Here is a 16,797-nt window from a genome sequence, read left to right as displayed (position 1 = left end):
CATCGAGGTTCATTGTAGGCTGTGTCATTGCGCCTTTGTCCAAGCCGTATTCATCCGTGAGCGTAACGGATACCAGTTGCGTCCAAGTGCTGACCTAACTTGATAGGGAACTCAGACTTCATTTGTTCGCGGTAATGCATCCGAAAAAAGCGAACAAATGTCTTCAGGGCGGACTGAAATTTGAAGGTATAGTTTGTAAGATACCAACGAAGGAACCCTTCAATAACTCTCAATGTGATGTTTTTAAGCCAGGATTCAGGGTCTGGTGGGTTCAGGTTATCAGTAAAGCTTTCTATATTAGCAGCTATCTCTAGTAAGGAACAGGAATGTTACCATTTAAACTTAACTTGGACGAGATTCAACCGTTCTTTTGTCGCCGCAGCAAAATCACCGGAAACTTGCGGATCCGCCTCATTAACGAAGGCATTACAATCAAGTGGCATGTTTGGAAGCTGTTTCAACGATATGTTTTGATTTAAAGGTTGGACTTGGGTGGTTTGGCCTAACTTATAGAGGAGCGAGAGAGAACTGTGGATTCAGCATCGAGGTTGGCGGGGCTGGAAATATTAATAGAATATAACAACAACACCTGGGCATCATGACGCCGATGTCTGGTTTTATCTTGATTATTAGGGCTCATGATAGAGCCTCCAAGTAATGGATTCGGTATGTATTGCATAGTATTGAAGATGGTATCATTACATAATGGACAATGTATTCTAACTATGGGATAATTACCCTATGCGGAGAGACCACGATTTTGCTCCGCAAAACCACGCACAATCGTAGTGTTTCCGCCGTCACCTCGACTTACACCATATCGGATATTGGATGTAGGTTGTGTCTGGATTAGCCTTGACCACCTTATTTTAGCGCCCTCTGTCCTAGTGCGGGGTTCTATTTAACCCTCCCTATCCCCACTACCCTCATCTGTCCTTCTAAGGTTGATATAGTAAGGTATTTTGTCAATTCATCCGAATTCCGAGCTCCGCCCCCTACGTTATTTTCGGTACGACTAGTTTACCCCTATTTGCTTCGAAGGTCTTTGTGGAATACCTCGAGACTTGACATTTGATTGAGCCTCTCTCTTCAGAATACGGGCTGTGAGCTCCTACCCCGGATCATAATGGATCGGCAAGAAAACCAGTGGGTGGCCTGCCTACAGAGCCTTACAGGTATACTGATTATTTTAGATGTCCTTATGTGGTCGGCAATAGGATCAAACTACATCTCAAAATGAAAGATAACGAGGTCTTGACCAATGCCAGAATCATCAAGTTATTCGAACCGTTCACCCTTTCCTCTGTGATGGTCGTCCGAATAGCCTGTTCTGATTTGGCATTAGAAGGCGATGTGGCATTGAAGCTTTTTGATCCACGCTTTGCAACACAGCTCCGGAAAGATGAAAAACTTCGTCCCTGGACTTCAGACATTGAGAGCGATTATCATCAATTCGTTCTTGATGGTGGTGCATCTCAATTCATCACTGAGCTCAATAACAACGGCGACATAGCACAGCAAGGCGAAACATGGAATAGCTCCCAGGACGAAGCCTATCTTCATGATCATTTATCCGATCTGTATAAAACAGAGGTTCGGGTATATGACACCTTGATGGATATGCAAGGAAATGATATCCCTCAACTACTTGCCTGCGTCACAATTCCAGGCTGTAGTTTGGCGGAAATACAGCCAGCCAGCCAGTATATCGATGTTTCTGGAATCCTTTTGGAGTATATTGAAGGGTTTCCTTTGACCGATATCGCCGACCACACACCAAGAGAGTGCTGGCAAAGCATCTGCGAAGAAGCTATACAAATACTTCATCGGATGGGTGATCATGGGATATTAAACGAGGATGTCAAGACGAGAAGCTTTATCGTGAAGGACACGCGGGCGGAAAGTGGATACAAGGTGGTCATGATTGACTTTGCCCTCAGCAATTTTCGCAAGGATTATGCAGATAACGTTGATTGGAGTGAAGCGAAGGCAATACAGGATGAAGAAGGGGCAGTTGGACTTATCATGCAGGACCGCTTGGAGGGTGGATTTGTTTACCGTCGATCTAATCGATACAAAAAGCCGGCTGATTATTACGAATGAAGCAAAATATCTTTAAGGGATAATTTGGTCCCACGCTAGTACTGGAATAAATACGAACTGTGCTGTTGTATTCGGAATTTCGACGGAAGGTTAAGATCCATGAGTATAAGAGCTAGTAATTTTCGTATATACTGAACCTGATAGAGAGATCTGGCGCCTGCTGTGCCTACGCCAAAACAGTAAAGTTGAAGTATTCCCAAAAACAGAAACTCAAAAGCCATATTTCTTAAGTCACTGGCCTAACTCGATGTGATATAGCGACGGCCTGGGCAAATGTTGAATGTCGAACTTATGAGTTCGTTACAGACAACGGTGACTGCCCGAGCACCGAACAATCACACAATGCCCGAATGCAAGAGACAACAGACTCCCGTCACCGGCCTGAGAAAATTAACCCCCCGTCTACGGGCGAGTCTCAGAAAGCATTATGCGAGCAGATGTTACTAGGTTGGGCAGAACAGAGGTATCCGATCGGCACATAGAAGGAAGAATCTCCATAGAAGATACTTGGGTTAAATAAATGCTGGTGCTGAGCAACCAATGCCATCTAACACGACGAACCTTTTCATTTTGGATACACGCAGTAATCAACAGCGAAAGTAGCCAAAGTTTGCTTGGCTACTGCCCGCTTATTTGGGAAATTAAATCTGTCTGGGAATTGAAGTTGGGATCTCCTATTTTATACCGGCAAATTAAATGCGAACTGAAGTCAGAGTCGGAAGTCAGAATATATATATCCACGTGATGTTGTTTCCTCTTCGATGGCCGTTCCGCGGGAGATCATTTATCCTGCTTTTCATCACGTCGCGGACTGCAGTTATTCCTGTCACACTATCCACGGAATCTAAACCTGACCTAGATCGCTTTTTGTTGTGCATATCCTCGGTATGTGCTTGCCTATTGGAATCTTGACATGCGACATCGACCTTGTTGGACCCAACTAATTCCAAGCCGCCCCGCGGTTGAAGCAATGCCATATCTTTGTGATTGATCAGATTGTCAATCGTTTAATTCAAATTGAAATTCTCCCGATGTCCACAAACCACTTGAATAATACAAGTGCACATAAAGGTACCTAGGTGACACCAGCTATTTTTTACGCATAAGCTTACCCGGATAAGACTGCCCAACCTGCACGAGGAGGCGTATAAATTGCGACCGAACTTTACCAGAATGCAGAAAATGCATCTCTCGAGGGTTGCCATGCCCCGGCTATGGAATCGTTCTGAAATGGGGTAACGGTGTCGCGAGTAGGGGCAAATTAACAGGAAGAATGCTACCAGTTCGGGAATCCGCCGATGTGAATTCCAACATTCCTGAAGATCGTCGGAATAATTCGACGAATCAAATTCCAGCCCTTGAGGAGAACCCCGCATCAATCGATCGTGGATTAGGGCTGAATATCAACCCCGCGACGTTAGAATTGATGCAGCATTTTCAACAGAACATTGCAAGGAAGCTTGCTTGGGTAGACGGCCCAACGAATCCATGGCGACAAGTTATCATTCCTCTTGCTTGGATGTCACCAACAGTCCTTTGTGCTGTGCTGTCTCTATCATCCGAGGACCTTGCATTCAAATATGCACACGATCACCCTCGACATAACGATCTACAAAGCGTCTCACTTCGATTTCGAAATAACGCCTTAGCCTTACTGGCAAGGCAGATTAGCTCGCTGAGAGAGCGAGAGATACCGCAAATTGAAAATCTCGACCCGAACGAGATCAGCTATACTCTCGCCTCAATGCTCCTACTATACAACGTCGAACTTCTTAACGCAGAGCCTATCAAGTGGCGAATGCACTTACACGCAGCTCGGGTTATCGTCCAATGGAGAGAACAGGCTTCTTCTTCTTGCGCATCACTCAATGAAATCGACACATTCCTTTTCTACGAACACTACTACGCTAGTGTCTTTGCGGGACTCACAACATTTGATCCAGCGGATGAGTTCACAGGGAACAATTTGAAAACTCCAACGATATCACCATCTTCAGTGACTTTGTACGTGTTATCCATCGAGTGACACGAATTGAACGAGTTGCATATGATCAAGGGTCTTCTGTGGAGCCAACCCAGATAGAGAACATTATTGGCGAGGTGGATGCAGCAAGGCAGAGAATGGCACAATTAGGCCAAAGAATGCACCTACAGGGGTGTCATGCCCAAGACTTCCAGCATCTTGTGTACATCTTTTACCACGCAAGCCTGATATACAGCTATCAGGTATTGAAAAACGACTCATCGGCTGATTCCAATATTCGAGCTTCCCGAGACTCGATCTTGGACCATTTGTACTCTCTCTCAAACAGGGAAACATTCGCCCATGATCTTGTCTGGCCTCTGTTCATTCTGGGGACTGAGTGCAGAGGACTTCCGACAATGCAAGAGATGGTATCTCGGGAAATGGAAGCTGTCATGGAAGTTAGCGGCGTACTTGATCGACGCAAGGTTTTGTTCTTCCTCCAGCATTACTGGTCACTCGATCTGGATCGCAGTGTCACATGGATTTATCTTTTGAGAGAGATGATGCCTGGTAAAATGATGTTGATTTTGTAAAAAGAGATTGTTCTGTCATATATGCTTTAGATTATCGTTGTCCGATCCATCAGACCTACATCGTACGATCAGCATGAAATCCCATTCCAACTCGATTCCTCGCCAATAACTTTTAGTCTACAACGTTTAGTGTTCCATCAATTTTGGCCCAAAAAAGAAATCCAAAAAATCCAAAAAAATCCTCTGACCCGGGATCGAACCAGGGACCTCAAGATAACAAGTTCCATGAGAACACGTCAATTACAGTCTTGCGCTCTTCCAGCTGAGCTATCAGAGGAATTGTTGTGATTAAGCTGATCCTTAGAGACTTATTAACTAATGGCCAGAGGTTGAGATTCACTATCGAAGTTCTTATCAGTATATCGGAACGTTGGAATTGACATGTGAAACCGGAGATTTTCGTTGAACTATTTTAGTTGTTTCCTGTTCATTTGATCCCGATTTTTTTCTTTTTCCATACAAGTTTACATATGGTAAATAATTAGCCTGTCAACTTCAACCCCAAACACCGCAGTGCCAATGGAGTACTCGGGACTCGCTATTTTCCCCATCCCGGCATCCATTCGGCGTCGATTGCCCCGCCTATATTCATCCCGAGCCGTTCCCAAAACCACCGAGTCAACCGGGGATCAGCGCCGTGGACTGGCATCTTCATCCGAACCACATCTGCTATGTCACAGCCAATTCTCGGCGTCGGTAACACCCGAGCTCCAAAGGCCTTCCACTGCCAGCGATGACTTGGACTCGTTCGACTCTGGTTCCGTGGGATCAGATAGTCTTCGGGAGGATATATCCCCGGCGAAATACGAGACCGAGTCTGGGCTGCGGTGGAATCGAGTCGTACCCGGTGAGTCCTGAGTCCTCTTGGGGTTGTTATATAAAATATTTATTGCGCGCCTTTTACTAACTTTGTAAAGCGTTCAATCTTCTCCGCAATGCGGGATATGAAGCCCAGCAGCCGCAGCCCGATGGGCGTCTGGCTCGGTCTCTATATGTCAACGCTTTGGTCTACCTTCTCGATGCGTTGCCTTCTGACCTGACCACGGAGGAAACTTCCATGCTTCAGCGCCATATGCCAGAACCGGTCAAAGTTGGGTTGACGACGTACACGCATCCGCCTGGGTATATGGATGGCACGAATCGTAACATAACCCCCCAGCCAAGATCGTATCTGCATAAAGTTCTCGCGTCGACAATTGTGCAGCTGTTCATTCTATTGCGGTTCCTTCTGCCGTATGTAAGGGTGTTATTGCGCCAGCTATATGAGTATGAACGGACACATCGCATTACTGAGCGCATCGTGACTACAACACTGGAGGCAGCTGATGGGTTGGGGAAAGGCACTGTTAATATTGGAGCTGCTGTTTGCAAGTTCAATGAAGGGCGGGTTGGTGCTGCACTGGCAAATTTCGCAGCTTGGTGGATGGAAGGTGTAGCTGGAGGGATATACGAGGGGGTTGGTGAGGGGATGGTACATTTGGGTCTCTTGGGAAAAGAAGCGGACTTGAATAGACTACCTTTGCAGTCAATGAGTATGTAGATAGATCATAGACATGGCTTAGATTAGATTATGTCCTAACGAGAGCGAGAGTTCATATTTATGAAGGTTGGACCACTGAGAAGATAGATATCCAAGGCAAAAAGCTGTTCTGCTCAATCTTTGGTCGCAAAATCCAGAGCCGCATGTGACAGCAGTCGTGTTGTATCGACAACCTCGACACCGCAGTTTTGTTCCGTAAGAATAAGTGGCAGCTCTGTACAACCAAGGATGATAGCATCACAGCGTGTGGCAAGTTCCTTAGCAATGCGAACCAACTCGCTTGTCGTAGTTTCCAGGAAGATCCCATTAATCAGCTCCTGTACAATAGCATTCATGACGATTGCCTGGTCAGTTTCGGACACATAGACAGCAGCCATGTCCCTCTTTTGTAGCGGGCCATTATAGAGACCGTTTTTGACCGTCCAGGTTGTGCCTAGAACTCCAACGTTCTTGTAACCCTGTTTTTTGCAGTGATTTGCAGCGACATCGAGGATACTGAGAACAGGGATGTTTGACTGGGCCACAATGTCATCGAAAGCGACGTGTGGAGTATTGGCACTGATGATGGCAAACTCGGCGCCTGCTTTGGCGGTGCGGTTGATCGAGTCGGCTAGAAATGCTGCCAGGGACTGGTTGTCGCCGGACTTGAGTGCTTGTTCCAGATCTCCGTAGATAGGGGTATGGGTGACGATTTGAGGGTAAGCAATGCCCCGCCGCGCTGCTTCTCGTCCGATTTCTTGGTGGGCAATGACCCCGCCTTCAATGGTTGGGATGCAGATTCCGATGGTCTTCATATTGACGTTTTGAACGGGTTGGAATGGATTAGGAAGTGGGAGAAGTCGAAAAGCGTACGGGGTTACGTTGTCTCAGACGGTCTCAGCCCTAGAGGACACTAACATACAAATAGTAACCCTGTCAGCTAGAGATGACATTGTACTATTTCTTATAGTATATACAATAAACCAGTAACCATATTACTATTATATATAAGCCTACTATACTTATAATTGAAGCTATCTGTGGGATGTATTCCCACTGCACAAATCCAAGCTATTCCGACCGTACAAAATGCCTTCATAGATTGATCTTTACAACAATTACTTTATCACACCGGAGCCAGCGGAGGGCGATACACACAGAGACATAAAGTGTTATACGCGAATAGCGTCAGGTAACTTACAAGTACTCGAACCTCTGAAATTTTCGACCTCAGAAGGGTCGAATCAAACTTATGTACCTCGTACCCTCCTCAGTACCCCTCAATTACCTGCCCCTCCAAAGCTGCAACGCTTAGGGCATCCATACCCAACAACTATGCAACCTAAGTCTCAATGATATCCCGAGTCGAAGTTCGTGGACGATTATACTACCTCTTTGCTCGCCTTACTTCGCTCTTCCATAAACCAAACGGACGCATAAGGCATACATACTCGTTCGCCTCAAAGGGCGACAACGCTTTTCCAAAACGTGACCTCTTGCGACTTGTCTTAAAATGAACGAAATATAGTGCCCTCAATTTTACCGCTCCAGCTGAGCTCATCCGGAAACAAATACAAGAGATGATACCTGGGGACTCAGGCGAACAAAAGTCGGGGAAAGCCGACAGACTTCCGACCAAGATAAAGGGTGGCGCCATTTATGGAGGAGACATTCTTGCCAAAAAGGTTTCAGAGTTAATCCATGAAATGAAAATTGGCAACGTACGTGATGTTCCTCACGGCTTGATCTCTTTTCTCACGAGAACATAGTGGATCTGGACTGTAGCGCGATTCCACGAAGCCAAGGAAATCGTCAATGACGCCTCTCGAATGTACCTGATCCCGCTCTCTGATACTTTCACCCTCTTCCTGAAGACCGATGAAGGAAGAACATCCCAGCAGGTATTGGAAGAAGGGCAATACGCATACATCAAAACAGATGCCATTGTCTGCGCTAGAGCTAGCGTTATCTTCCTCATTCCCCCATAATTGCTATAAGTAATGGTTGTTTTAGGTATGTTTCTTTTATCAGACAGGTGGGGTGAATACCGTTCGTATGTACTGAATGCGTGAAATATACTCGGATCTTTTCAGAAGTATGTCCAGCAAAGAAAAGCCATAAAACAGTGCCCGTTCACATTTTATTGGCTAGTCATCTTGAATTTAGTAAAGACTGTCAAACTCTTGACCCATACGTATAAAATTAGAACTCTCAAGCCGTTGAATGTCTGAGGTCAGATGTAGATCGGCGATAAGCAATCGATAAGGAGATCAACCCCCAGAGCTTCACAACTCCCCAACTTAGGTTTCCTCTGCTAAAGTAAACATGTCGACCTCCAAGTTGCCCTGCATACCTTCACTTCGAAAGCAGCAGCTCCACCTGGAATTGTGAGCCTCTTTACCCCGTGCAAACCAGTATGCATACTGACTTTCACACAGCGCGAGCTTAAGACGTGCAGCACCGCCAGGGGTTTATGTGAGCCTCGCGCCCGGGGACCCGACACTCTGGAATGGAGTGATTTTTGTTCGCTCAGGTGAATCCAAACTTATTATTTACTGCACCACGCGTCGACTGACTCCCGTTTGTAGGCCCCTACGCTTCAGCCGTCCTCCGGTTCCAACTCCGGTTCCCAGACACCTATCCCGACCTTCCTCCTCTAGTCACCTTTGCGACGGACTTGTTCCACCCATTGATCGTGCCTCTCACTACATATACTTTTAGCACTGGCTCAGCAAGTGACAATCCCGTTAGCGCAACGGACGACGAACGATTACCGCCTGGCGGATTCAGTCTGCGCCATGGATTCCCTCATTGGTTTGGCAGGGCAAAGCGGAGCGGACTAGCATCGGGAAATACGTCACGGAATGTAAGCGGTAATAGTGCAAGTGCTGCGTCGACAGGACATGGGAGCTCTGCCGGCCCGGTTGCAGATGGTGATGAATCGAATGCGTCAAACCCTCCAGACACTTCAGCGGCCAGTGAGGACGGCGGCGTAGAAGCGCCACGTTTGGCACAAGCACCTGCTAAGGATCAATTTGCGGAACGAAGGAATGTCGTCCCGGTGTCGGAGATATTGGATTACATTCGGTCGACGTTTGATGACGAATTGGTTTTGGATTCGCTGCCGGTTGAGGTCGCAGGGAATCCTGGAGCATGGCATGCATGGCAGGCGCATCGTCGAGGAGGGCCCCGAGGACAACTGAAACGAGGAAGCCCACAGGCTCGCCTTCCGGGGGATTGGCACTGGGATGGAATCTGGGCTAGGAGGGTGAAAGATGAGATTGAAAACTCTCATTCTGAGCCGATGCTGTTTGGAGGTGCTGCTCGTGGGGGTGTGGATGAAATGGTATATGACCCTTGATTCCCAGTGTCGAGTTGTACTAACCACATTTTGTAGATTCGGTTTTCGCGACTGGATGATACAACCTTGAACTCAGTCAAGGAAAAGATGGCTGCGATGGCAGGGAACGGGATATAAGTGCTATTATGATACCCAAATGCTACCTACTTTACCTTCGAATGTTCCATCCGACTTAATGAAGAATTCCAGGGATCGTCCGTCCAGGAGCCATGGAACTGACATCGCCATTGCCGTCTTAGTCGTCGGCCTGGGAAGCGGCAGGAGCAAATGGCTTCCAAGGTTCGATGTTGTTTACTTCTTTCTCCTCTTCACATCAATTATATTCGAACAAAATGACCTATAAGATATCATATGATATTAAACGCTCAGCTTTAATTATTGCATTGATCCTCGTTCCTATCGTTGTTCTCGTCTTCGTTGTTGTCATCGCTCTTGCGTGTTCCAATTACTGGAGCATTCATTCCCTCAAAGAATCGTTCCTGTGGTGCCTGTCGTGCCTGTCGTGCTTCAGTCTCTGGAAGCAGCAGAGACGCAAGACGATCCCATCGGACTCGGAGACTTGTCCCGTCACGCCCCAATCGACTTTACCTCGTGCGACAGAGGCTTCAAATATTCGGATTGAGTTTGAGCGCCCTGTCACCAACAGAGAGCGTATTTAAATCTCGCGAAACCATGGAGAACACACCAACTACGCCGATCACTGTGGTCAAACGCCGGACACCATGCATCACACACATACACAGAGCGAACTCGACATCTAGCTCTCTTTCGAGTATGTCATACCCACAGATCCCTTCTCGCCGTTCTTCCCTTTCTACGAGCGTGGAATACGATTCAAGCGAGCTTGCGACATCAACCAGAACCCCATCTCTCAGTGATAGTCTTTACAATATCGATGTTGTTAAAATTCGCCAGGATCATGCTGCAGCTTCCCGGGTATCCGCAAGACTGGCCTTGATGCGAATGCAGACCCATTTGTCGACCAGGTAATTTCTGCCATGATTTCAAGAGCCTGTTCTTGCTGACGTTTTTCTTCAGACACCGTGCCGCCGTGTTGATCCTCGAAGAGGAGTCATGACTGAGAGTGGGTATCAACTAGCGCCACAACTGCTTGTTCGATGGAGCTCCGGGTCTTATGGCTCTGTAGAGCCATGTGTTTCCTCGAAGCCAGCCTCGGCTTCCGGTGCAATGGATCCGCCAGCAGATTCCATCTCAAAAGAGAAACCCAGAATGGATAGTGTCCGGTCTTTATCAAACATGCTGCACCCAGGGTCATCCGGATTGCTTTGTCCGTTGGAGCTTCCTGTCGCATTTGCCACCATGAGATCTTACGCAGGCTGGCCGTGTATGGGCACAGATTCGATGTCCGTATGGACGTCAGTAAATGTATCTGCTGATGTTGAGCCTATTTCCCCGCCTGAGGCCTCGAGTCTTGCACCCCTTGACATTTATTATACTTTTTGACAACTTGTGAGTTGAATTTCTTGCCTTACTCGTAAAAGGAAACATGTTTTGCTGACCGTAAAACAGGCAGCAATCTTCTGTTAGCCTTTTGACACCAATGGTCCTGGCATCTTCTGTGTTTGCTTCAAACTTGGTCGCTGAAAGTGACAGAACAGCCATAGCATGTGTTGACGGAAGTTCTAGAAATGGGTTCAAGCTATTGCTTCCGTTGGGGTTCCACTCATTCGAGACGTTGAGAACTGCTCTGAATGAATTTTCTCTCCGCCGGTTGAAGAAGAAAACGAGAAGATCCCCTGACGTGGGTAATTCTATTCGACAAGCATCTCGACTCTTTTACCCATCTCCCCGAGCAGCGTTTTGTCATCTGGTATTCATTTCCGCGTGCCCCCCAGAAAATCTGTCCATATCTGGGGTGGACAAGGCTATTGGTATTCATACAATCTCCCCTCAGCTTCGTTTTCCTCTTGGCACAGAAAACCATCCACTTGGCTGGCACATTTTCTATGATGCCGATGCAGACGATCCACGGTCCTGCGAAGTCCATTTCATGCGAAGGGTCTCCAAAGTCGTTCGGCAGCTTCGTACTGGTCTCAGCCCTGGGTCCATGTCGGACTTGTACCTGTTCGTTGAGCAAGGTCACGGATGCCGGTTTGAGTCGGCAATGGAAGACTGCCATCTGGCGCGTTTACGACCAGGAGAGACATGGATCTTCAAAGTGAAAATCGGTGTGCCGATCGAGTTTTATCAGGAAACTCAATTGATTGAGCACCCCGGACTCGAAGACTTGATCCGGCAGATCAACTGTGTCATAAAAGCATATTCTTCTGAGCCGGCTGCCCAACATGTTCTAAGCGCCCGCCTCGAGCATCAGCACTCTTTGCTACCTAGACCGCATACTATTTGCCTGGAGACCCACTGCACCATCCCACGCACCCCGGCTGTGCCGCCCCGTCCTTCTAACGACCATCGCCAGGTCTCAGCGCTAATGTCGTATGAACTCGATGATGATGCTATCAGTATCAGTTTGGGATCTGCAAGCGAAATCAGTTGAGATCAACAGTTTGGATTTGTTCTTTTGGAGTCATCACGCTATTCTTATGGGCCTTAGGGTTTATTTGCTCTTGACAGACTTGACTTATTCTTTTATATTTATACCTGTATAGGAAGGCTCTCTCTTACTCTTGGAGTAAAGTTTCAATTGGATGCAACTCGGTATTTGACTCATGAATTGAAAATATTCCTTGTGTCCTAATCCAGTACTAACACTGAGTATTGCGCAGACAGAAAGCAGGTACATAACTACATAACCACAAAAACGTCGCAATTGACATAGACCATAAAGTATCAGATGCGAGGATAGACATTGCCCGCCATCCGCCATGTCTCTTTGATCAAATCCGCACATTTCTCTCCAATGCCATAAGCCGGCATCTGGGTATGTCCTCCATGCAACGTAGGCATGACGCTGCAATCAGCAACTCGCAACCCCGAAACACCCCTGACCTGCAATTTCTCATCGAGAACAGCCATGGGATTATCCTTCTTCCCCATAGCACAAGTGCCCGCCGCATGGTAACCTATTAACAAATACGTCAGTAAATCAAAAGCCAAACCGCATCCACTACTCCCCAACTCACAAGTAGTCGCATGCTGTTTCACATACGGAACCCATTCCTCCCTCGATTTATAAGTATGATGATTCAAATTCGGCGGCCAAGACCCCTTGACAATATCCTTGGTCCCGGCACCCTGCATAACAATCTCATTCCCAAACCGACATGCCTCACTAAGAACCAACAGATCAAGTGGATCATCCAGATAATTACAATCAACAACCGGGTTCACCGACGCATCCGCCGATTCGAGAACCACCGAGCCACGAGACTTCGGCGAAAACAGCTCTGCAATCATGGAAAACGCGTGCTGATTATTAATCGGGAATTGGTCGTATTGCTTCGGACCACCGTAGCACTCTGTGGTGAAGAACTCGATGTTCGGTTGCCGTGGTGTAAGGCCCATGGGATCACGGCCTGGTTCGCGGGGGGCGTTCTTCCACAGAGGCTCGTCTTGTAGTCGGTCGTCGAGGCGCGCGAAGGCGAAGCTGCCGAAGGGGAAGGTGGATAGGAAGCCGGTTTTGTTCTCTTTCCATTGTGCGTAGGTTCGGTCGAAGTTGTCGCCGTGGTAGACGTGGTGGTCGGTTGTTAGGCCTTGCTTTTCGGTTTCGTAGAACATAAATACGATCTGGAGGGTGGAGGGTTAGGTGGTTCGTGTTGGTATTAGTGGTTGTGTAGGGGATTACTGACGAGGTGGTCCATTAGGTTCTTGCCCACGCCTGGTAGATTGACTAAAGATGGAATATTATGTTGTTCGAGCTCTGCCTTGGGCCCGATGCCAGATCGAAGGAGGATTGCCGGACTGCAGTAGGCGCCTGCGGAGATGATGATCTCCTTTCGAGCGTAGTAGGTCTTAGAGCCGCCACCTGAGGTCTGCGTGACTACACCGGAAGCGCGGGTCTCGTTTGCCTGCTTGCTGAAGATGATTTTGTCGACAGTGGTATCAGTCTTAATGGTGATGTTCCCACGGTGGTTCTTGTTGGTGACGAAGTCTGCGCTTGTTGTCCGAAGGCCCTGGTACACTGTGCGAGGTACATGGCCACATCCTTGTGCAACATCGCCAGTGCTGAACATGTCATGATGCAAGGGCATGCCTTGTGAGACATAAGAATCCATTAAAAGCTGGGAGATTGGCGCTAGATCATGCGGCTCTGTGTGAAGAGGACCGGAGTATCCGTGACTCTCTTTGTCGGCCTGGAACCACGCCTTTGGGTGAAATGTTTCCGACTAGTCATATCGTTAGCACGTATCCATATTCGGTATTTATCGCCCTTGAGGCGTGGAATATTGCGACCCACCTTTCGCATATACTTGAAGAACTCCTCCCACTCCACCCGTCTAGTCCCCAGTCATCATAATCCTGCTTGTTGCCGCGAATGCAAAGCGTGCCATTGCACCCACTGGATCCTCCAAGGAATCGGCCACGGCTCAGCTTCACTTGGCGATTGTCAACTCCCGCCATTGGAGGAGTGACGAAGTTCCAATCGGTCTCGCCATCGAAGTTGTTTGACCACCTAATCTGTCAGTGACGAGGACTGCATCAACTAGGCTTTTGTAACTCACCCGCCGGTCATATGAACATTCTCCAGGTCCTTACTGTGCTGTCCAGCCTCCAACAGCAAGACTTTGACCTCGGGGTTTTCAGCTAGACGACCAGCAACCACACAGCCAGAGGTCCCTCCACTAACTCATGGTTAGCAAGATTAGAAGCAACTCTCTGCGTAGGTATATTACCCGCAGACAATATAATCGTAAGTATTATCAGTTCCAGTAGTCATAGTGTTGATTCCAGATCACAATTGCATAAAGATGGCAAACGAAGATCACCAACGAAGGGCATAAAATTCAAGCTCAGCCTTTTACACCGTACTTTTGCAATGCCCGAGCCTGGGCGGAGGGGATTCCGCATACAACATACATATCTTCGTGTTGAGGGGTAACTCTGGGCAATCTTACCTGTTTCTGTACACAATTAGAAACACATAGGTCCATCCACATACATTAGGGGCACGCTCCAGTGACAAGCTAGTAGCACCTGGCATATAATTGGTCCAAATGTGGGTGTCAGACGGCTGACGCCGAAGGGTGGATGGAGTCCGCGGAATTAGCAGTCCACTTTCCGCGTCCCCTGAGGCCACAGTGTCCAAGCCTTATTTTGCGGGGAGTTCAGCTTCATCTTATACTTTGTATTAGTACATGTACTTTGCATACCCGAGGTCAAAAGCAGGATGGTACATGAGTCTCATGACCTATTATTGCGAGGCCGAGAAATTCTCCAAAGTGGGAGCCTTGTCCAGGATGGCTTTCTTTCCCCACACCGGATCCCCATCATCATCAAACTCGGCCCACTGGAAAAACGAACACCCTTCCTTTCCAGGTGCAAAGCCAGCGTAGCACATCCACATGTATCTCCCTCGCGTCTCATTCTTGCGTTGTGCACACCGGAGAATGGTATGTTCGCCACACTTGCAACGTGGAGTGTAGCGTGGGTGTAGAGAATCGCGATACCAACGATATGTGATATTGATACGCCTGTTCCCGGAGATCGGATGTGGAGAAATGGTTTGAGCCGGGGCGATGGAGTGCTTCCACTCCTCTTGCATCTCCGCGTGCATAATGAGGAGAGAATTGTGCGGAAGATGGATGGAGATTTGACCTTGGGCGTCAGCGCGTGCAGCTGACACAGTCTGGTTCCCTGCAGGATTTGACCCTGGACTAGTCTTGTCTGCATCGCGACCTTCTTCCGCAGTCTCGTCGTCGTCTCGAGCTACTATCCGACGGACTCGGAATTCGCGAGCCACGCCCAAGCTCAAGCTTCCTATCACTGGGTGGGGTCCGAGATAGGTCAGTTCGTCGGAGTGATATCCCACGCTTTCGGTAGGCCCGTCGTAGCAGTTTACAAATGCCGCATTGGGTTGCCACTCCTTTGGTGACTGGTACTGTAACTTCTTTCCGTCGGGATAGATGTCTCGAATACGTTTGTTGATCTCGCTGTTGACAGTTTTCTGTACTTGTCGCGACACTGATCGTAGCTGCGGTGTTGCCTGGCGCACATTTGACCGATATGTGCCACCGTAAGTGTATTCCGAAGTCTGTTGACGGTGCTCTTCGGGTGTAGAGACGTACACAGCGTGTGTGTGGGGACTCTGGACGGTGCGGTTGAAGAGTTGGAAGTCGTACCGAGAAAAGTGTTTGGATTCATCAAGTAATTCAAGCAAAAGTGTATTTGCTTCTTTAGCGGGTAGGAAGTTGTGGATGATAGTACATGGTGTGTACATGGCAATATCTTCCGGCGAGTAAAGGTGTAGTGATTTGCCCTTTTGTGGAGGCGGAAGCTTTTTCTTACTCGCACTTTCACGCAAAGGTTTCATGCTCCCATCTTCAGCAGTTGTCAAAACATGTGATGAGAGAGATGTTTGCATGCCGAATGATGAGGCAACAGCAGCACGCTTTTTGCCGACGGGTGTGCCTGCTGTGGAGCCTTTTGCAGAGAGGAGTCCAACAACATTCTCCACGGAGCCTTCGCAGGATACGAGTAGATCCAATAGCTCATCCTGTTTGATAGTCGGGAAGAGAGATAGCAGTATTGCTAGCTTGGTATCAGTGTCTTCGTGGGGACCTGATGACTCATGTTTGGCCTCGCTCAAATCCGAGAGCCGTGGACGTTTCCTGGATATGAAAGCATCCATGCTTCGAGTCTCATTCTTTGAGGCTCTGAAAAGTGATGAATGGGCCTCGGTATGGATGCTCAAGGTCCTAGATAAGCCGCATGAATCACGATAAAATGCTTATCGGCACATGATTGTCGTCGAAGTAGCCAATCAGATTGCGTTTTCATAGTACAGGTCCAGGGCCTGCCCGGTTTAGAAAGATCTTTCATGCACCTGTCTACATGAATTTATAGGAAAGTGGAGAGATTTGCTAGTGACGTATGTGTCTGTACCAACAGCATCTTCTTGTTGATAGTTCAGGAAAGTACTACGAAAATATCACCTCGTTGGCCCCATTTGCTCTTGCTCTACTACGGCCTGTGGATTTATCTACTAAACAAACCAGAAATAGAAACAAAACCGAGATAGCAAGGAACGTTCGTGTGTTCTTTTGTATTGGAAGAACATTAGAGCTCTCGGGAGCGCAATCGTTGAACCCGATCTAGGAAACTCTGTCAGTCGTGTCTT

At 47.8% G+C, this 16,797-nt stretch overlaps 9 protein-coding genes across 9 annotated transcripts; 6 read left to right on the top strand and 3 right to left on the bottom strand.

Annotated features, from left to right (window-relative positions):
- Positions 1–1,236: 1,236 nt before the first annotated feature.
- On the top strand, positions 1,237–2,103 carry N7519_001398 (uncharacterized protein; the record flags this gene model as incomplete). Its single annotated transcript, XM_057288176.1, has 1 exon — positions 1,237–2,103. The coding sequence occupies one exon, from the start codon at positions 1,237–1,239 to the stop codon at positions 2,101–2,103; it is 867 nt and encodes a 288-aa protein (XP_057154259.1).
- A 1,273-nt stretch (positions 2,104–3,376) lies between these two features.
- N7519_001397 (uncharacterized protein) lies at positions 3,377–4,129 on the top strand (the record flags this gene model as incomplete). Its single annotated transcript, XM_057288175.1, has 1 exon — positions 3,377–4,129. The coding sequence occupies one exon, from the start codon at positions 3,377–3,379 to the stop codon at positions 4,127–4,129; it is 753 nt and encodes a 250-aa protein (XP_057154258.1).
- Positions 4,130–5,181: 1,052 nt separating this feature from the next.
- On the top strand, positions 5,182–6,202 carry N7519_001396 (uncharacterized protein; the record flags this gene model as incomplete). The annotated part of the gene is made up of 2 exons (XM_057288174.1): positions 5,182–5,509; positions 5,580–6,202. 2 exons carry the CDS (start codon positions 5,182–5,184, stop codon positions 6,200–6,202), a joined length of 951 nt encoding a protein of 316 aa, XP_057154257.1.
- A 113-nt stretch (positions 6,203–6,315) lies between these two features.
- N7519_001395 (aspartate/glutamate racemase family protein) lies at positions 6,316–6,996 on the bottom strand (the record flags this gene model as incomplete). Its single annotated transcript, XM_057288173.1, has 1 exon — positions 6,316–6,996. The coding sequence occupies one exon, from the start codon at positions 6,994–6,996 to the stop codon at positions 6,316–6,318; it is 681 nt and encodes a 226-aa protein (XP_057154256.1).
- A 765-nt stretch (positions 6,997–7,761) lies between these two features.
- N7519_001394 (uncharacterized protein) lies at positions 7,762–8,169 on the top strand (the record flags this gene model as incomplete). The annotated part of the gene is made up of 2 exons (XM_057288172.1): positions 7,762–7,902; positions 7,951–8,169. The coding sequence occupies 2 exons, from the start codon at positions 7,762–7,764 to the stop codon at positions 8,167–8,169; spliced, it is 360 nt and encodes a 119-aa protein (XP_057154255.1).
- Positions 8,170–8,506: 337 nt separating this feature from the next.
- On the top strand, positions 8,507–9,659 carry N7519_001393 (putative ubiquitin-conjugating enzyme; the record flags this gene model as incomplete). Its single annotated transcript, XM_057288171.1, has 4 exons — positions 8,507–8,568; positions 8,620–8,714; positions 8,770–9,527; positions 9,579–9,659. The coding sequence occupies 4 exons, from the start codon at positions 8,507–8,509 to the stop codon at positions 9,657–9,659; spliced, it is 996 nt and encodes a 331-aa protein (XP_057154254.1).
- Positions 9,660–9,874: 215 nt separating this feature from the next.
- On the top strand, positions 9,875–12,057 carry N7519_001392 (uncharacterized protein; the record flags this gene model as incomplete). Its single annotated transcript, XM_057288170.1, has 4 exons — positions 9,875–10,193; positions 10,458–10,528; positions 10,581–10,918; positions 11,073–12,057. 4 exons carry the CDS (start codon positions 9,875–9,877, stop codon positions 12,055–12,057), a joined length of 1,713 nt encoding a protein of 570 aa, XP_057154253.1.
- A 293-nt stretch (positions 12,058–12,350) lies between these two features.
- On the bottom strand, positions 12,351–14,397 carry N7519_001391 (GMC family oxidoreductase; the record flags this gene model as incomplete). The annotated part of the gene is given in 6 exon segments (XM_057288169.1): positions 12,351–12,583; positions 12,644–13,247; positions 13,310–13,846; positions 13,866–14,133; positions 14,183–14,302; positions 14,354–14,397. The coding sequence occupies 6 exon segments, from the start codon at positions 14,395–14,397 to the stop codon at positions 12,351–12,353; spliced, it is 1,806 nt and encodes a 601-aa protein (XP_057154252.1).
- Positions 14,398–14,871: 474 nt separating this feature from the next.
- Positions 14,872–16,308, bottom strand: N7519_001390 (putative CUE domain protein; the record flags this gene model as incomplete). Its single annotated transcript, XM_057288168.1, has 1 exon — positions 14,872–16,308. One exon carries the CDS (start codon positions 16,306–16,308, stop codon positions 14,872–14,874), a length of 1,437 nt encoding a protein of 478 aa, XP_057154251.1.
- Between the last annotated feature and the right edge of the window lie 489 nt (positions 16,309–16,797).

The sequence above is a fragment of the Penicillium mononematosum genome (assembly GCF_028829835.1).
Source record: "Penicillium mononematosum strain IBT 11891 chromosome Unknown utg000001l:1.0-4488741.0:1.0-4491989.0, whole genome shotgun sequence".
Classification (NCBI taxonomy): domain Eukaryota; kingdom Fungi; phylum Ascomycota; class Eurotiomycetes; order Eurotiales; family Aspergillaceae; genus Penicillium; species Penicillium mononematosum.
Note: the sequence above shows the minus strand (reverse complement) of the source record. Positions and strands in the feature narration are given on the sequence as shown.